General features: G+C 37.4%; 1 protein-coding gene across 4 annotated transcripts in view; it reads right to left on the bottom strand.

Annotated features, from left to right (window-relative positions):
- The window catches only part of LOC115221606, a 66,200-nt gene that overhangs the window by 17,568 nt on the left and 27,052 nt on the right, over positions 1-21,580 (bottom strand). Inside the window, exons 1-2 of one of the 4 annotated variants that reach the window (XM_036510904.1) lie at positions 19,122-19,240; positions 13,877-14,780 (exon numbers count right to left, since the gene is read on the bottom strand). In XM_036510904.1, the coding sequence (XP_036366797.1) occupies positions 13,877-14,780; positions 19,122-19,168 (951 nt within the window). In that variant the 5' untranslated portion in view covers positions 19,169-19,240. Of the gene's footprint in view, positions 1-13,876; positions 14,781-14,988; positions 15,159-15,903; positions 15,951-19,121; positions 19,241-21,580 lie in introns of those variants that run through there. The other 3 variants (XM_036510906.1, XM_036510905.1, XM_029791805.2) reach the window with 3 other exon arrangements.

Consider the following 21,580-nt stretch of genomic DNA (forward strand, 5'->3'; position numbering starts at 1 on the left):
TCTGCATTTTCAACCAATCAAGGACGTCCATTGAGGTAAAAAAACATTCTGTGCCGTATGAATATGTCCCTCGTTTAAAAAACAGATTGGGTTTATTTACATTTGTGAAGAAAAAAAGATACCCTTCCCCTCACCCCTAACCCAAACCCTAACTCTAACCCTAAAACAGATTGAAATGCAATAGATCGATACTAGGGTCATAATTATGGGTGACAATTTCATATGACACCACTGGAAAAAACTGCCGTTCAAACTGAAAAGATCCGCAGATGGTATGGTAATTGTCTTCGAACTGCTTTAGTGCATGGTAGTGAGAAGTGGGCCTTGAATGGATAGGGATTGCAAAAGAGAGAAAGACATGTAGCGAGTATGCTCCATGAGACGTGAATTGTTAGTGTATATAAGAACTGAGAAAAAAAGTAAAACAAAAAAACGTACAAGCAAAAAAAATGGGTTCACAAGGAATCAGATGTAGAGTGTATGACAGAAAACTGCAGTATGCAGTATGGGATAGACTGCATTATGTTTGCAGGATGGCATAAGGCAGTGTCGAGTACTCAAAGTGAATGGTATGCATGGAAGAGCGAGGCTGAGGGGGATTTAAGATGAAATAGTGAAAGCCGAGCCTTAGATGTATCTCACGTAGGAAACGACAAAGGATTGTGGATTGATCAGGCGTACATATCTGATTTTTCAGTGATCCGCGACATCGTATATAGCAAACATATATACATGTACATACATACATGCACACACACACACACATCTATCAGGCTATTCACTATAACATTCTACCACTTGAAATGAGAGGTCTGTCCATATTCATTTCTCGGATCTTTTCCTTTTGAACGCCACTTTTCAACACAATTTCTAGTTAACTAAACACTTTTAAACTTCGTATACTGGTAGAATGTGTCAAAATAAAACATTTTTTTCTCTTGGCTTTCTCGAGAAAATTGTAATTTGTTTGTTTAACCTAGTTTAATTTTTCGAATTTTAACCAATCCTATGCCCTCTATTTAGCTAAAATCATTTGCTGCGTCTAAAACAGACAACATCCTGTCACTAACCCTAATCCTCACCCTAACCCTAAATTTTAGCCTTTCGTTTTCTTTTCTTAATTGTTAAATTAATTTCAGGATAACAATTAAGAAAAAAAAAAAAACAAAAGGCTAAAACGAAAGGAATGGAAAATAATTTTAATTTAACAATTAAGAAAAAAAAACTAAAGACAAACGAAAGCAAAAACTCAAAACAAAAACAAAACGAATAATTTTAGACACACGCGTAACAATTAAATTAATTTAACAATTAAGAAAAAAAAACAAAAGGCTAAAATTTAGGGTTAGGGTTAGGGTTAGAGTTAAACTAAAGCAATGGAATTGAATTAATTTAACAATTAAGAAAAAAAACTTTAGAGCTAGGGTTAGGGGGGCGGTTTAGGGTTAGTGACAGGATGTTGTCTCAGTTTTAGACGCAGCAAATGATTTTAGCTCAAAATAGGCCATAGGATTGGTTAAAATTTGAAAAATTAAACTACGTGAAACAAACAAATTACAATTTTCTCAAAAAAGCCAAGAGAAAAAATGTTTTATTTTGACACATTCTACCAGTATACGAAGTTTAAAAGTGTTTAGTAAACTAGAAATTGTGTTGAAAAGTGCCGTTGAAAAGGAAAAGATCCCATTTCTCTCCTATGACATGTTATCTCGCCACTCCTCTCAACTCCCCAATTACTAATACTTGAGTAACAAGGGATTGCGTTGGATTTTCTGACTTCTCTCCCTTTTCCTCTCATATAACAACCTTACCCAGTCCCTCCCAACCTCTCTCTCTTTCTCTCATCACTTTGCTTTTCATTCTTTCGGGATTGATAAAATAAAGTTCCACTCAAGTACAGGGGACAATGTGATCGACTACTCCTTAAAACCGCTCGCTTTGTGCCTAAACTAGAAACAATTAATACGTTGGCCACCCATTTTTATAACTGCGTCTTCTTCAACACTGACCTAACAATTGCTGAGTTTTATTCGTCGAAGTATGAAAAGAACCCGCTCCTTATGAGGGCAAAAAACTTCTTTTTTTTTACTGACATTGGAGGTGATGGTGGCAGCTGGTATTTTTCAGTTTGAGAAGAGATGGTCTAATGCTGACAATAATGAGAGAAAGAGGGAGATGTCTGAATAACATTAAGGTCCTGCATCTAATCTGATAATCCCTCTTTTTTCTCTTCTACTAATACATAGCTGGTAAAAGAGAGGGATAAGGAGTAGTTATTAGATCTGGTGTAGCTGCCCTTAGTGTCTCTGCCACTGAGCTGGGATCTTTTCGGTTTGAACGGCAGTTTTTTAAAATAATTTCCACGTAACTAAACACTTTTAAACTTCGTATACTGGTAGAATGTGTTTATAAAACATCTTTTTCTCTTGGCTTTCTTGAGAAAATTCTGTTGTTTGTAAGATATTTGTCAGATATTTTCTTCAATTTTGGTAATTTCAACCAATCAATGACATCTATTGAGGTGAAAACATTATCTGCCGTAAAATTTTCTGGCAGTGAAATATGAAAATGTCCCTCGTTTAAGAAGCAGATTGGGTTTATTTACATTTCTGAAGAAAAAAAGATACCCTAACCTAAACCCTAACCCTAAAACAGATTGAAATGCAATAAATCAATACTAGGGTCATAATTATGGATGGACACTAAAGAGGGAACGGTTTTGTTATCCAGCTCTGTTTACGAGTGACCCCTCTGTTTATGGCCACAGGGTATCTTTTTTCTCATAAAAAACAGGGACATTTTCATATGACCCCGCCAATAAATGTTACGGCAGTAATCGTTTTCACCTCAATAGGCGTCATTGATTGGTTGAAATTGCCGAAATGCAAGAAATTAAAGACCAAATATCTTACAAACTATAGAATTTTCTCAAGAAAGCCAAGAGAAAAAGATGTTTTATAAACACATTCTACCAGTATACGAAATTTAAAAGTGTTTAGTTACGTGGAAATTATTTTTAAAAACTGCCGTTCAAACCGAAAAGTTCCCAGCTCAGTGGCAGAGACGCTAAGGGCAGCTACACCAGATCTGACATATGAAATTGTCACCCATAATTATGACCCCAGTATCGATCTATTGCATTTCTTCACAAATGTAAATAAACCCAATCTGTTTCTTAAATGAGGGACATTTTCATATGGCACAGAATGTTTTCACCTCAATAGACGTCATTGAGTGGTTGAAATTGCAGAAATTGCAGAAAAAAACAACAACAAATATCTTACAAACTATAAAATTTTCTCAATAAAGCCAAGAGAAAAAGATGTTTTATAAACACATTCTACCCGTATACGAAGTTTAACATTTTTTAGTTACCTAGAAATTATTTTTAAAAACTGCCGAAGATCCCTGAGCTGTTAGTCACTACACCCACTCATCTCTCAAAGGCCACCCATTACCGACATCCAGTCTCTTACCACTGACCATTCAACGTCTGTCTGTCACTCCCCCACTACTCTCGGTAGAGACAACTATGTCTCTCAGTATACTCTAACCATTTCAGACTTTCTTCCACAGCTACTTACAGTTCTGTCATTCCTAATTTCTATTTTTTCCATACTGTCACCTCAATCACTCTGTCACGCCCACCACACTCGCCCTTCCTTCTCCCTTCTTCCTTTATGTAGTCATTCTAGTTTTGACCCATTATATTGGTCTCATATAATAATGAGGTCTCCCTTTTGTCTTGCAGTGACAACCTCACTAGTGCTGATGCAGTGATAAAACGTAAACAGTACACTATAAAGTATTTCGCACTCCTTAAAGTAAATATCTAATGTTTGAGTCATAATAAAATGCACTCAGCACTCTCTATAAAGTGGGTGGTTGCAGGAAGGGCATCTAGCTATGAAGAGCATCAAGCTATGAGAAAGAAAGTGTAGACTAGGTTCCCCCACTAATCACACACACGGAGACACATGTTTGTCTTTGTGTTTTATCTTCGATTATGGAGCCAGTTTGTAATATCTGGTCTCATGTGAACCAAGCTATATATTCTATAGTTTGTAAGATATTTGGTCTTTAATTTCTTGCATTTCAACCAATCAATGACGCCTATATCTAATACAATCGTTTGTTTGTATTCCACCTGCCTTCGTCTTTTGTTTATTTTCATAAAGCTTCCCGTTATATATATATATATATATAGGCGCAGGAGTGGTAAGTAGCTTGCTTAACAACCACATGGTTCCGGGTTCAGTCCCACTGCGTGGCACCTTGGGCAAGTGTCTTCTTCTATAGCCTCGGGCCGACCAAAGCCTTGTGAGTGGATTAGGTAGATGGAAAGTGAAAGAAGCCAGTCGTATATATGTATATATATATGTATGTATGTGTGTATATGTTTGTTCACCCACTCACAATCGCTTGACAACCGATGGTGGTGTGTTTACGTCCCCGTAACTTAGCGTTTCGCCAAAAGACACCGATAGAATAAATACTAGGCTTACAAAGAATAAGTCCTGGGGTCGATTTTTTTGACTAAAGGCAGTGCTCCAGCATGGCTGCAGTCAATTGACTGAAACAAGTAAAAGAGTATACATATATGCATATATATATATATATATATATATAGGAATAGTGGCAAAACAAGGCACCAATGTTTGCTGGAAATAGCAGCCTATAACCGTACGATGCTGCGTAAAGCTTTATTGAATGTATATATATATATAAGCAAAGATGTGTGCGGCGGCGAACATAAAACATTTTCGAAGAGTGCCGGATAAGTGGACAAATATGCTACTATTGTCTTATATTGCACACTCACGATCTATAGGAAGTAACTATATCTTCGTAAATTTCTCAGGCACACTTTAATTGAAGAATCACAACTCACATGTTCTATGAGAATATATATATATCTAGTTTTGATCCGAAACAAATACAATACACTCCCGTATTTCATCTCTCTATATATAAACGGCAGTTTGTCTGTGCGTGTTTCTGTGTGTCTGTTTGCTTGTACCCTCACCCCGACCACGGCTTTCAACCGATTCTGATGAAACTTGACACACACATAGCCCAATGTCATAATTCAAAACTAACGCAGCGAAAATTTTGAAAAGTTTCCCCAGTTCTGAAAAAAATCGATAAATTCGACATGGGGTCGAGAATCGGAAACACGAACCACAGTCTAGGGGACGCAACTCCATCCTTTTTTGACTCTCAAAAAAATATTTACCATCATTTTTTTCCATTTTTTTGGCTATAACTCTCTAAAAATGCTTTATAGTTATTTCCCTTACAAACCTGAGCAACGCCGGGCGATACTGCTAGTGGCATATAAAACGCATTTTTCTTTAAAGAAAAAAAAATGTGCCTCAAAAAAAATCACCCTGAATCATATATGTAAAGTTTAACGATACTATTTAAGATGAGTGGTTCCGATGTGCGTACTCGCGCATCCGCGCTACGTAGTCGTGACTAGTCGATCCTTACTTTGTGTTTTTGTGTTTTATTTACTTTACTCTTTACTCTTTTACTTGTTTCAGTCATTTGACTGCGGCCATGCTGGAGCACCGCCTTTAGTCAAGCAAATCGACCCCGGGACTTATTCTTTGTAAGCCTAGTACTTATTCTATCGGTCTCTTTTGCCGAACTGCTAAGTAACAAGGACGTAAACACCAGCATCGGTCGTCAAGCAATGCTAGGGGGACAAACACAGACACACAAACACATACACACATATATATATATATACATATATATGACAGGCTTCTTTCAGTTTCTGTCTACCAAATCCACTCACAAGGCTTTGGTCAGCCCGAGGCTATAGCAGAAGACACTTGCCCAAGATGCCGCGCAGTGGGACTGAACCCGGAACCATGTGGTTGGTAAGCAAGCTACTTACCACACAGCCACTCCTGCGCCTTTACTTTGTTTAAAAAAATTATTACTTTGTTTAAAAAAATTATTTACTTTGTGTAAAAAATTTGGATCTTTTCACTTTGACCGGCAGATTGATCCAAATTATTGTTTATTTTGTGTTTTATTTACTTTGCTAGGTAGTCGTTGTAGGATCGACTAGTCATGACTAGCTAGCGCAGATGTGCGTGTACGTGAGTGCGTGCACCGGGACCACTCTTTTTAAATATTACCAAGTTTGGATCTTTTCGGTTTGAAAGGCAGTTTTTTCTAGCAGTGTCATATGAAATTGTCACCCATAATTATGACCCTAGTATCGATCTATTGCATTTCATTCTGTTTTAGGGTTAGGGTTAGGGTTAAGGTTAGGGGTGGGGGGAAGGGTATCTTTTTTCTTCCCAAATGTAAATAAACCCAATCTGTTTCTTAAACGAGGGAATATTCATACGGCACAGAATGTTTTCACCTCAATAGACGCCATTGATTGGTTGAAATTGCAGAAATTGAAGAAAAACAACAACAAATATCTTACAAACTTTAGAATTTTCTCAATAAAGCCAAGAGAAAAGATGTTTTATAAACACATTCTACCAGTATACGAAGTTTAAAAGTGTTTAGTTACGTGGAAATCATTTTAAAAAACTGCCGTTCAAACCGAAAAGATCCAAATTATTTACTTTGTGTAAAAAACATCACATATTTTGTATTTTATTTACTTTGCTAGGTAGTCGTTGTAGGATCGACTAGTCACGACTAGCTAGCGCAGACGCGCGAGGTTACGAGTGCGCGCACCGGGACCACGCTTCTTAAATAGTAATAAGTTTAACTTCCCACATAAAAAAAACTTTAATGCACTAAAAACATTTCCCCTCTAAATATTCGCTGATGAAATTAGGTCGCGTCTCACGTACCAAGTGCATCTATTATGTCATCAACAGTTCTGTATTACAAAAAATCCAGTCAAACTGATACAGTAAATAGTGAAGCGTAAATCATTTTGTAAACATTGAGATTTATCGGCGGTGGTTCGACGTATAGGACTTGTTGGGTGTAACCCATTCCAGACGTGTCAAAAGTTCGCTATTGGAATGTATGTATAATCCAGTGCTTAGTACGAATTGTTAATTTTCCTGTTGATGAAACAATTAGAGCTATTGAAATAGGGATTGCTAAATTAACAAACCATTTTACGCTCTTGGCTGATGATTATTATAACTATAGATTTAGTAGGCGCAGGTTTGATTGCAAGGTTAAGACGTTTGATTCTCGGCCATGTGGTTCTGGGTTCAGTTTTACTGCGCGGCACCTTTGGACAAGTGCATTCTGCTCTAGGCCCGTCTGTCTGTCTGTCTGTCTGTATGTATGTATATATGTATGTAATGTACGTATGTATGTAATGTACGTACGTACGTATGTATGTAATGTACGTACGTACGTATGTATGTAATGTACGTACGTACGTATGTATGTAATGTACGTACGTACGTATGTATGTAATGTACGTACGTACGTATGTATGTAATGTACGTACGTACGTATGTATGTAATGTACGTACGTACGTATGTATGTAATGTACGTACGTACGTATGTATGTAATGTACGTACGTACGTATGTATGTAATGTACGTACGTATGTATGTAATGTACGTACGTACGTATGTATGTAATGTACGTACGTATGTATGTAATGTACGTACGTACGTATGTATGTATGTATGTAATGTACGTACGTATGTATGTAATGTACGTACGTACGTACGTATGTATGTATGTAATGTACGTACGTATGTATATATATATATGTGTGTATGTATGTATGTATGTATGTATGTATGTATGTATGTATGTATGCATGCATGCTTACCAGGGCCAACCGTGACATTTTTTCCCCACGAGAGTTCCGGACCTCAGTAATGAACTCATTTGCATACAGCCAATCAGAGCTCACCTTGACCATGTTAAGTTAACAAACACACTCTACCAAGCAAACTCAAGACGAAGAACGGTGTTGTAAGTCGATTTTAGAATGAGACAAGTAATTACTAGATAGATTTGTATCTATACCTATCATCGGATTTTGTTAAGGCCCCATATGGCAAAGATATGGATGGGGAAAATGTAGGTAGAGGGTGATGTACTAGCAACCCTCTCCCCTTACTGTTTTACAAAGTAGACAACAACACAAATAACTACGCAGAGGCAGTCATGGTTGAAATAAGAACAAGAACAATAAAGCATTATTAAAAGAGCAAAGAAGCATGGTCATTCCTTACCCAAATGACCTTGTCTTATCGCCCATCACTTGTTATGCGCTCATAAATTATCTTGATAGTTGAGCTCTGATTGGCTGTAAGCAAATGTGTTAATAACTGGTGTCCGGAACTCTCGTGGGAAAAAATTTCGCGACGACCCGGACACTTGTACAAGGTACTACGCAGTGGAACTGAAGTTGAAATCACGCGGTTGCATTACGAACTTCTTAAACGGCCATGCTGCACCTAATTTAAGGTACTTTTTTAGAAACAAAAAAAATCCTATTTATAGCATATGTTACAGGCCCGTGGACTAGATTAACCTTGCCCCAGTTCCATTTCACTTATGCTACCTCGAAAAAGGCATGAGAATTACATAATTCCATCATCCTATAAATTTGTGAGAAACGATCATCATTATTTAACGTATGTATGGGTCAGACGGAATTCGTTGAGGCAAATTTTCTACGGCCGGATGTTCTTGTGACCAACGCTCGTCTATTTTCAAGCAAGATTAAAAAGGAAAACCCCGCTTGTGTGACAGTAGGATTATTTACATCCATCACCTAATGTCTAGACAAAAATACACTGAGTACACACACACGTACACACACACACACACAACACACACACACACACACAAACGGAGCCTCGCGGAGCTTAGATATTTTTGCTCAATAAACACTCTCAACGCCCGGTCTGGGAATCGAAACCTACATAAATAATTGTAATAATAGTAATGATAATATTAATAATAATCTGGAATAGAATGCCCGGCAGAGATCCTACAGAAAGTTTGTCTCTGAGGGGCAGCAGGGATTATCAGGTGAGTTCTAAGCACTTGAAAGACTGCTGAAAACTTGTGGATACTTAAGGTTACTAGTAGTAACTCGCTATCCACATAATTCCTACAAGGAATAAGACCGAAGCCGAGCCAAGGCTGGATATAGTTGTCAGAGATCACCAAGAAAAAATGCTTTCTAATTGATGTATCAATATCAACAGATAGCAACGTTTCTCTAAAAGAAATGGAGAAACTATCAAAATACAAAGATCTGGAAATAGAGGCAACTCGAATGTGGAGTCTAAAACTAAAAACAATTCCTATCATAGTAGGCGCATTAGATATGATGAAAAGCATTTAGACCGATACATAACAAAAACACAAGGACTTACAAGTATATATAGCATACAGGAAATAGCGCTACGGATCTTTTCGGTTTGAACGGCAGTTTTTAACATATAGGTAACTAAAAAAATTTAAACTTCGTATACTGGTAGAATGTGTTTATAAAACATCTTTTTCTCTTGGCTTTATTGAGAAAATTCTAAAGTTTGTAAGATATTTGTTGTTGTTTTTTTCTTCAATTTCTGCAATTTCAACCACTCAATGACCGTCTATTGAGGTGAAAACATTCTGTGCCGTATGAAAATGTCCCTCGTTTAAGAAACAGATTGGGTTTATTTACATTTGTGAAGAAAAAAGTTACCCTTCCCCCACCCCTAACTAACCCTAACCCTAAAATAGATTGAAATGCAATAGATCGATACTAGGGTCATAATTATGGGTGACAATTTCATATGACACCGCTAGAAAAAAACTCCCGTTCAAACCGAAAAGATCCTAACGCTACTGAAAATAAGAGCATCACAACAAACCACAGGTTATACCCAAGGCATACAGAACTGCGCTGGGTAGTGCAGTGAAAGCACGTGATAAAAATAAGACTACTGAATAACAACAACGACAACGACGATGACGACGACGACAACAACAACAACAACAACAATAACCGGGCACTGGCTCTCGTGGCTTCTGATCTTAACTGATTGAAAGTATTATCATGTACATGTTTTGTCTTTGTGTAGAAGATGGGCTACAGCAAATACTATATATTCTGCTCAATACCACAGATTTGCTTGTCAGTTGTTTGGTGGCTGACGATATGTGCATCTCTGATCACGGGCAGAAGTAGTGGGGAAGCATCATAGCCATGTGTTGAGAGGATTTCTTTGGGGTTTAGGCGTAGGAGTGGTTGTGTGGTAAGTAGCTTGCTTACCAACCACATGGTTCTGGGTTCAGTCCCACTGCGTGGCACCTTGGATAAGTGTCTTCTACTGTAGCCTCGGGCCGACCAAAGCCTTGTGAGTGGATTTGGTAGACGGAAACTGAAAGAAGCCCGTCGTATATATGTATATGTGTGTGTGTGTGTGTATGTTTGCGTGTCTGTGTTTGTCCCCCCCCCCAACATCGCTTGACAACCGATGCCGGTGTGTTTACATCCCCGTAACTTAGCGGTTCGGCAAAAGAGACCGATAGAATAAGTATTCGGCTTACAAAGAATAAGTCCTGGGGTCGATTTGCTCGACTAAAGGCGGTGCTCCAGCATGGCCACAGTCAAATGACTGAAAAAAGTAAAGAAAGAGATATAATTCACTCCCGGAGACATGGGTATTTCGTTCAACATCCTTAAACAACCCTTATTCAGGGAGCTTTTGAGTAGAATGGACTACTCGACCTGAAGGAAGTTCTAACTGGGCCCCACCTGCGAGGTTCATACGCTGTTTATCTTGATACGAGATCAGCATGTCGCGCGCATATTGTTGCGATGCATATGCCTGGTGTTTCTTTATCAGACGGGTAGTCATGATGGGTATACTGGGCTTCGTATATTTGTACCCCAGTGTCACTTTGATGGCATGCGCTGCTTCCTCTCTATAATAATAATAATAATAATAATAATATGATTGCTACCTAACTCAGATACCAGGAAACCCCAAAATGGCAGAAATTCAAAAGATAGTGCTCATGGGAACTGCTCATATCCTACGCAAAATACTTTCTATGTAATCTCAGGGTTTAAAACAAACATAATTATCGTTTTTTTTTGTACATTCACTAGTACAACACCCCCAAAAAAGAAAACCCAAATATATGGCACACTAGGCATAACAACATGAACTTCCAACCTGTTGTCTCTTGAGGTCTCTGGGTGAGACTTGGAGCCAACTTGTACAAATATAACGCAAAAGTCAAACATATAATAATAATAATAATAATAATAATAATAATAATAATAATAATAATAATAATAATAATGCCCTGATGCAGTACCAGACAGTGGCTCTCATGTCTCCTGATCTTAACTGATTGGAAGTGTTACTATGTACATTGCTTTGTCTTGGTATAAAAGATGGGCTACAGCAGATATTCTGATTAATACCACAGATTTGCTTGTCAGTTGTTTGACCATAACCAGCTGAGCATGTCCCTTAGTGGTTGACTATATGTGCATCTCTGACCACGAGCAGAAGTAGTGGGGGAACATCATAGCCATGTGTTGAAAGGAATTCTTTGAGGTTTGGATAACCCACCTTTGGAAACAGGGGTGGTTCGCTCAACATTCTTAAACAATCCTTATTCAGGGACCTTTTGAGCGGGGTGAGTAACTCGACCAGAAGAAAATTCTAACTGGGTCCCACCTGCAAGGTCATTTGCTGTTTATCTTGATATGAGATCACCATGTCGCGCACATATGGCTGTGATGCATGTAACTGGTGTACCCTTATCAGACGGGTAGTCATGATGGGTATACTGGGCTTCGTATATTTTATCCCAGTGTCACTTTGATGGCATGCACTGCTCTCTTACTCAATAATAATAATATTTAAGTAAATAGCATTATCAAGGAGTCAGGCTAGGTAGAAAAGGCCGTGTGGATTAAAATTAGCCTACAATAATGATCGTCAGGGACAAAGTTTGCTTACGGCAGCTCATCTTCGATGAGGTACCAAGGTGATTTTTGAGGCTTTCTTTGAGAAAAAGTATTTACTATATGCCATCAATTACGGTGGTATTGTTTTGCTTAAGGGTAAAATATAAGGTTTCTTATCCGTTTAAATATCATAATTTCAATTTAATGGAAATGGTTAGCATTAATGTATCAACAGTGTTAGCCAAAAGTCATCGGTCAGTAAATCAAAATTCCATAAATACTTAATATCTAATTTTATTTATTCATTTCAATTATGAATGTTTAATAAATGAATTCTGGGAGTTAAAAACCACCATTTTTTTTTCAACACTTGTCTATTAGCAATGTCTCACATAAATAATGAAAATAAACAAAAAAGCTTCGTGATCGGCAAATCAGTTCCAATAGATGGCAGTTTATCTCGAAAACGAAATGGAGGAATTATCGAAATACAAAGATCTGGAAATAGAAATAATCCGAAGGAGGAGCTTGAAAACAGAAGCATCGCCCATCCCTATAATAAAAGGTGCTTTAGGTATGGTGAAAACCCCATGAAAAAATGCAGGCAAATATATAACCAGGATTTACGAATATATATATATATATATATATATATTATATATATATATATATATATATATATATATATATATATACAGAAAATAATACTACTTAACACTGCCATCTTAAAACAAAGAGCACTTTCAATACAGTAAAACTTACGATACAAAAAATACCCCACAGCAATGCACTGGGTAGTGCAGTGAAAGCACGCGATACAAATACAAAATAAAACTACCGAATAATAATAATAATAATAATCCCTTCTGCTAAAGGTACAAGGCCTGAAATTTTAGGGGAGGAGACTAGTCGATTACATCGACTCCAGTGCTCAAATGGTTCTTATTTCATTGACCCCGAAAGGATGAAAAGCGAAGTCAACCTCAGCGGAATAATGATAATAATAATAATAATTAATTCTTTTTATTGGCCACAAGGGCTGACAAACATGATTGGAAACATAAAGGGACAAAACAGGACGAAAGGTTACAAAAGGTTTTGTCCGTTTTTCGAAAGAAAAAAGTCCGTGTAAACAAGCTTTATAACAACGAGAACAAAAATTTAACTATTTACAAAACTCCCAATAGAGGAGACGCTTCGAAAAAAGAATATAATATTAATAATAATCATAATAATAATCATAATAATAATCATTTAATAGCCACAAGGTCCTCTAGACGATGAGAATACAAGGGACAGGGTTACAACAGAGTAAGGGTTTATATAAAGTCGTGTAAAAAATAATATAACATTCTAATTTTGGCACAAGGCCAGCAGTTTTGAATAGTGGAGGCAAGTCGATCATATCGACCCTAATGCTTAATTAGTACTAATTTTATCTCCCCCGAAAGGATGAAAGGCAAAGTCAACCTCGGCGGAATTTGAACTCAGAAGGTAAAGAGCCGAAAAACATGTCGCTAAGCAATTTGTTCGACGCGCTAACATTTCTGCCTGCTCGTCGTGTAACAAAAAAAAAAAAATGAAAACAAGATAAAGATATATCAACAAAGAAAATTCCCGAAAGGTGTGTGTGTGTGAGCTACCTAGAGATAGTCAAGTGATACGCAAATCTCGAATCATCCCGAATATATATTTCTTTACTACCCACAAGGGGCTAAACACAGAGGGGACAAACAAGGACAGACAAAAGGATTAAGTCGATTACATCGACCCCAGCGCGTAACTGGTACTTAATTTATCGACCCCGAAAGGATGACAGGCAAAGTCGACCTCGGTGGAATTTGAACTCAGAACGTAACGGCAGCCATCCCGAATATAACAATGATGTTGGAATATGACAAAAATAATGACAACAAATTAAAGTATTTTCAGTGAATGACATTATAAAAAACGAATAAAATAAAATGTTTATCAATATGGTGACTTACTTGCATATCTGCTAAACTTCCTTCTTCGACCCAGTCCACTGATATTGGAGTATTTTCGTCTATTCCACCTTTTAGGGACATACCTAAACTACAGTTTCCACTTTGGCGTACCAAATGAACAAGATGTGTCCTTTTCCCGAGTTCTCCAGGATTATTCGAAATTTTACTAATAGTTAAACCTTTATCTTCGTAGACTGTTACTTCATCCTTCTTATAACGAATTCCGTTGTTGTAATTACGACCTGATGACCTCCTCGAATCCGTTCTTAAATCTGCTTCCTGCCAGTTTCTCATGTTGTTATAATCTTCAAACTTTCTATGTGATTTTGGTGAAATATTATTATCTAAGAAGACACTCTCAACTGCGTCATCGAATTCATCGTAAGATTTATTACTGTTGTGCATTGATGAGGATCGATTACTGCTCTGTAAATCAGGAGAACGGTTTATGATAAGCTTCTTCAAGTTACCTTGTGATACGATACGTGTTTTACCTGACGAGTCCTGGGCGATGACACGTGATCTCTCAGTCCGTGGCAACGTACCTGGACGACAAGCCTGAAGTGCTTGACTATAATTGGCAAATTCCAGTGAGCAAATACGATGATAGTCGTCTGAGAGATGGTTTGGTACAAGGTAACTCATTTCCACTAGTAAGACAAGACGTTCAGATGTGTTAATAAGTGGTTTTAAACGGGTACATAACATCGGTACCGAGTGATTACGTTGAAATTCTGTGAAAAAATATTTGAATTGTTTGTTTTCATTATCACCAAGCAATTTTTGTGAAAGCTGCCACAAAACTAATTCCGAATGACCTTTTTCCATGATTCGTGTTGAATATAATGTTTTCTTAGAGTATCTCTGAAATTTCTTTTTTAAATAACTGATTAATTTGATCTGAAAAAAAAAAAAAAAGAAACAAAAACAAAAATTAAAATAGAAAAGATATACAGAAAAAAAAATTAAAAGAAAATCTAATGTTAATTACATTTTTTTCTTGGGAAACATTTCTTCTCAAACATTAACCCACCATCAATTTATTCAGTATACACACCCCACCAAAAAAAAACAAAACAAAACAAAACAAAACAAACAAAGAAAATTCGTACCCTAGTTTGAATCATTTTCTTGAACATCAAGAGATTCATGGAGGGAATGTGTGTTTTATATTACGGATGTACGCCAAGACCCCGAGGCGGACTAACTAGTCTTTTTAGTTATGTCCGTTTTATCTCTTAATACCACCCATATCCTCTTCAATGTTTAATTAATTTCAATTGCATTTGTTTGTTATGCCAGTGTTACTGGCTCGTCTACTCTTAACAGTTACGTATTTAAAAATGAGGATAGCAACCACCATCACCCTTTCAACGCACACGTACCAAGATATATATATATATATATATATATATAATATATATATATATATATATATATGGTCTGCTTTGGATGATGATATAAATATAACACCAAAATATTTATTATCATTTACATAGTTCTTCTCAATAAAGTCCTTATCTCAACAATAGCTAGGTCAGTTCTGAAGAAGATCTGGTTATGAAAATGAGCGGCCGCCATGTTGTATTAATGTCTATGAAACTATGAGCATAGAAATGCCACCTGTAAGCTTGATTGTGGTTTCATATTGTTTAGTGGTTATGATTTAAATATCAATGGAATCGTTTGTTTGACAGCTGGAAGGAGAAACTCTATTGATGAAGCTGCGCTATGGACGCCTAGTTACTAAGAAATTTTTTCATGCGACCGAGTTTCAGTATCAGTTTGTTTTGTTTAGAATTTTATTGTCGTAATATAATGAAATAATAAAATAACAAATATGATTCAGTTTCTTTTACCGACTGAGGAGACTGATTTTGTATCTTCAGACGAAATATGCATTGCTTTCACTCAGAAGATCCGTTTAAAACTGGATAAAAGAACCAGAAATTTAACACTCGAAAATGCAGTCAAATTGAGAGGGCAGAGGCAAAACAAAATCTAAGCGATGCATTCTCTTCACTCACCTCCAAACATGGATTGCTTCTCATTTTATTGCCATACCAACGGGAGACATAAAAGGTGACGTAAAATATAAAAATATAAGTTTGTGAAGCAGGCAGAACGAATATTGTAGGGAAACAGGAGAGGCTGAAGTAATCGACGTGTAGCTCTTTCCATGAAGACGCTGAAGATGACGAAATATTAGATCAAAAAGCGCTGCTATAGAAAACCGTGGTGAACATTGCTATGTTCAGGGATTGTGTTGCGGATTGGCTCAAACTTATTAGAGAATTCTGGGTGAAGAAGTTGAGTGCGGTTGGACCATGAGTCCAAAAGCTAATCGTCTCCAGATGCATCGTCCATTGTTTGTGTTTCAGATTAATGACCCAGTTATGCGTATTAAGAAGAAATAAAATCGATGACGGATGCTTCTGGGAGATTAAAGACTCACAGAAGACAAAAAATAGATCAACCAGTGTGAACGAAACTGTAATAGCAGTGTCGGCCATCAGCTTAACTCTTGTCGGCGAATTGCTAGTGTACAGATACTTGGCGTTGCAATGGACATTTGGTATTGCAGTGTGCAAGCCCTAAGAAAGCAGTAATTACAGAACTTTAGACTCTTGCTTCTTGGGGTTCACGAGTGCCATGTCAATACCTTGCCAGCTGCCTAAGTTACAAAAAGATTGCACCCGGTAACGTGGTTTGGCCTGATTTGTGGGGTACGTATGGCAAATTAGAAAAGATTGTGGCCTTTAGAATTTTGTTTGTTCCTTCTCGATCCATGCCTGGCTCATAAGGGCCGGTCTCCCGGTTTCTTGGCGTATAGGTTCTCCACCTGGACGGGTCGCAGGTGAGCTGCAAGATGCAGGAGGAAAGAGTGAGAGAAAGTTGTGGCGAAAGAGTTAGCAGAAGTTTCGCCATTACCTTCTGCCGGAGCCGCGTGGAGCTTAGGTGTTTTCGTTCACACATCAGTCGGCCTGAGATTCGAACTCGCGATCCCTCGACCGCGAGTCTGCTGCTCTAACCATTAGGCCATGTGCCTCCACGCTTTAGAATTTCGCTGTTGGTCACAGTATTTTAGTGATCCCGCCTCCAGAAGAAGGCTAAAGACAAACGGCTAAAGAAGGCTAAACCCCAACGAACCCAGGGCAGATGAAGTTTGCACAAATTTGAAGAAGAAGAGAGAGAGAAAGAGAGAGAGAGAGAGAGAGAGAGAGAGAGAGAGAGAGAGAGAGAGAGAGAGAGAGAGAGAGAGAGAGAGAGAGTGAATGGGATTGGCTCTGCACAAAACATGTTCACTATAATTATAAACCCCTAATGCTTTGTTGGGGGTGATTTACAGGGCGTTCAAAAAAGTTTAAGGGAGTAAAATCCAGACAGAATATTTGGTGGGAAGGACCCTAAGACAAATACGAACAGTCATACTTAACCAATATCTGACATCCTCTGCAGCCCCATGGATGCCGCGAATATTTTAACTTGTCTTACCTTCGTGGCGTATCCATGTGTGGAGAGGTGGTAAGTGTACTTGGGGCTCAGCACTTGCTTTTGGAAACAGCTCAGGTTCAGCAGAGGTGCTGGATCTTTTCGGTTTGAACGGCAGTTTTTAACATAATTTCTAGGTAACTAAAAAATTTTAAACTTCGTATACTGGTAGAATGTGTTTATAAAACATCTTTTTCTCTTGGCTTTATTGAGAAAATTCTATAGTTTGTAAGATATTTGTTGTTCTTTTTCTGCAAATTCAACCAATCAAATACGTCTATTGAGGTAAAAAAAAACATTCTGTGCCGTATGAATATGTCCCTCGTTTAAGAAACAGATTGGGTTTATTTACATTTGTGAAGAAAAAAAGATACTCTTCCCCCACCCCTAACCCTAACTATCCCTAACCCTAAAACAGATTGAAATGCAATAGATCGATACTAGGGTCATAATTATGAGTGACAATTTCATATGACACCGCTAGAAAAAACTGCCGTTCAAACCGAAAAGATCCAAGGTGCTTAAGTTACTGTCTCTACAATAACTTCCACCGACCGACGAAAAAGTCAAGTGAAAGTGATCCCACCTCTGAAACTCGTACTTGAAACATTGTGCTAGAGCAGGGTACCATGGACGTAAGAATGATACGGATCATGAAGGTAATAAACGGGGGATTTGTCCAAAATATTCTCGGCAAAATACTGGCAGAAATCGAGATAAGTCTGAAGATACAAAATCAGTCTCCTCAGCCGGCAAAAGAAAGGCGGCGAGCTGGCAGAAACGTTAGCACGCCGGGCGAAATGCTTAGCGGTATTTCGTCCTTGCGAACGTTCTGGGTTCAAATTCCACCGAGGTCGACTTTACCTTTCATCTTTTTGAGGTCGATTAAATAAGTACCAGTTACGCACTGGGGTCGATGTAATCGACTTAATACCTATGTCTGTCCTTGTTTGTCCCCTCTAATTTTAGCCCCTTGTGGGTAGTAAAGAAATAGGTATTTCGTCCTTGTGAACGTTCTGGGTTAAAATTCCGCCGAGGTCGACTTTGCCTTTCATCCTTTTGAGGTCGATTAAATAAGTACCAGTTACGCACTGGGGTCGATATAATCGACTTAATCCGTTTGTCTGTTCTTGTTTGTCCCCTCTATGTTTTGCCCCTTGTGGGTAATAAAGAAATAGGTATTTCGTCCTTGTGAACGTTCTGGTTTCAAATTCCGCCGAGGTCGACTTTGCCTTTCATCCTTTTGAAGTCGATTAAATAAGTACCAGTATAATCGACTTAATCCGTTTGTCTGTCCTTGTTTGTTCCCTCTATGTGTGTAGCCCCTTGTGGGCAGTAAAGAAATAAGAAATCGAAATAAGTTTCCATGGGTAAGGCAAATTTCTACGAAAGATTCGACTCTCTGTAAACTCGCTCTTGCGATTCACTTAATAACCTGATAAGTATTTTAGTTATGAGAAATTTATTTTCCGTTATTCAACATCCGGTTGTTGAAAGAAAGCGAACAATCTCTCTTCTTTAACTGTTGGTTGTCAACAACAAATGAAATAATTTTTCAAACTTTCCTCGTTGTTTGGTTATTTAAAGTTCGGCCATTGAAAAATATTGGATAATTTACTTTAAAAAATGCTTTATCTTTTATTTTATTACTTGTTTCAGTTGTTGGATTGCAGCCATGCAGGGGCACGGCCTTGAAGGGTTTAGTCGAACAGATCGACTCTGCCTGCAAACTGGTATTGGCTTACTTACTTCACTGTAGCTTAGCGGTTCAGCAAAGGTGACCAATAGAATAAGTACCATACAAATAACGAAGTATTGGAGTCGATTTGTTTGACCAAACCCATCAAGGCGGTACTTCGATTTAGCCGCAATCTTATAAGTGAAACAATCAAACGATAAAAGGTGACATAAAATATAAAAATATAAGTTTATGAAACTGGCAGAACGAATATTGTAGGGAAACAGGAGATGATGAAGTAATCGACAGACAGAAGCAACTAATGCAGTAAGTAATGAAAATCGACCAACAGTCAAATAAGTTTTAGAAAAAAATATAATTATGTAATTGACAACCAGAACGAGAATTATTACTGATATAGCTAAAGAAAAGCGATCGCATTACAATTATTAAGAAACAAAAAATACCTGAGTAAAAATCAGATGACAACTCAGACATAATAGCAAAGCTGAACAATAACAAGAATAACAAACGAATTGGAAAATGAAACAACTACAACCATAAGCAACAATTTAACAAAACAATATTCAGAAACTGGTCATTGAAAACAATACTTATGCACAAAAAATAAAGCCACTCCAAAGAGTGTGTGTGTTTGTGTGTGTGTGTGTGTGTGTTCGCGCTTTTGCGTATATACACAAACGCTTGGATTTTCACACATGTTGTTTAGAAATTTCTCCTGAAATCATTGCTGCAGCGAAAATTATTCCCACGTTCGAGTGTACATGAATGTGTTAAAAAGTTTTGTACATGCATGTATTTGCATATAGTTTATTCGACGCTGCTACATATACGTTTTATCTTTTACTTGTTTCAGTTGTTAGAGTGCGGCTACGTTGGGGAATGACCTTGAAGTAATTATTTTTCTTAAAAGTCTAGTACTTATTCTATCGGTCTCTTTTGCCGAAACGAGGACGTAAACACACGAATACTGGCTGACAAGCAGTAATGGGCTCAAACACAGACACAAAGACACACATACAGACACAAAGACACAAATACAGACACACACATATGCTTATATATATATAGATACAGTCACACACATATGCTTATATATATATAGATCGATAAATGGTGGGGTTGTGTTGACCGCACGTGGAGAAATGATAAGCAAGGAAAAATCGTAAAAATGCAGAATGCTAAATTGAAAGAAAATTTTAATGAAATGAGAAATTGAAAAAATATATATTTTTTCAATTTCTCATTTCATTAAAATTTTCTTTCAATTTAGCATTCTGCATTTTTACAATTTTTCCTTGTATATATATACATATGCATATATGGGCACAGGATGTCACCAATGGTAAACAACACGAAATACGAAAATAAATAAGGTTCGATACGCAAACAACGAAACAAATGGAAAACAGGACAACTAACACAAAGAACGACCCTTCATCAGTTGTCGGCTGTCTACATGCATGTACAAAGATTCTTAACACATTCATGTACACTCGAACGTGGGAATAATTTTCGCTGCAGCAGAAATTTCTAAACAACATGAGTGAAAATCCATGCGTTTGTGTATATACGCAAAAGCGCGAACACACACGCACACACTCTTTGGAGTGGCTTTATTTTTTGTGCATAAGTATTGTTTTCAATGACTAGTTTCTAAATATTGTTTTGTTAAATTGTTGCTTATGGTTGTAGTTGTTTCATTTTCCAATTCGTTTGTTATTCTTGTTATTGTTCAGCTTTGTCTGAGTTGTCATCTGATTTTTACTCAGGTATTTTTTATGTTTCTTAATAATTTCGAGCATTGAACGACAATGTGATTTTCTTCGAAGACTTATAAGTACCAAAATAGAATTTTGGTTTTGTGGCGGGTCAAAGTTGGGAACGGAAACAGGGCAGTGGAGACATACAAGGAAACCGAACGAAAACACACACACACACACAAACACTATATACACACACACAGATAAGAAAGGAAATGGAGCAACAATTAACAATTAGAAGTTCTAATTGTTAATTGTTGCTCTATTTCTTTTCTTATCTGAATATATTAAACCACTGTTTCCCATTTAAAATACCAACTTTTGTTAACCATATGGCAAGGACTATACATAGTGAGGTAATACACCAGTAGTGTCTACGGATACATTGTATAACCTCTAACTCATAATGTATATATATCCCTGGATTCAATAACACTGACTTTTATCTCTCTTTTACTTGTTTCAGTCATTTTGACTGCGGCCATGCTGGAGCACCGCCTTTAATCGAGCAACTCGACCCCGGGACTTGTTCTTTTGTAAGCCCAGTACTTATTCTATCGGTCTCTTTTGCCGAACCGCTAAGTAACGGGGACATAAACACACCAGCATCGGTTGTCAAGCAATGCTAGGGGGACAAACACAGACACACAAACACACACACGCATATATATATACATACATATACATATATACGACGGGCTTCTTTCAGTTTCCGTCTACCAAATCCACTCACAAGGCTTTGGTCGGCCC

This window comes from Octopus sinensis, linkage group LG18 (assembly GCF_006345805.1).
Source record: "Octopus sinensis linkage group LG18, ASM634580v1, whole genome shotgun sequence".
Taxonomy (NCBI): domain Eukaryota; kingdom Metazoa; phylum Mollusca; class Cephalopoda; order Octopoda; family Octopodidae; genus Octopus; species Octopus sinensis.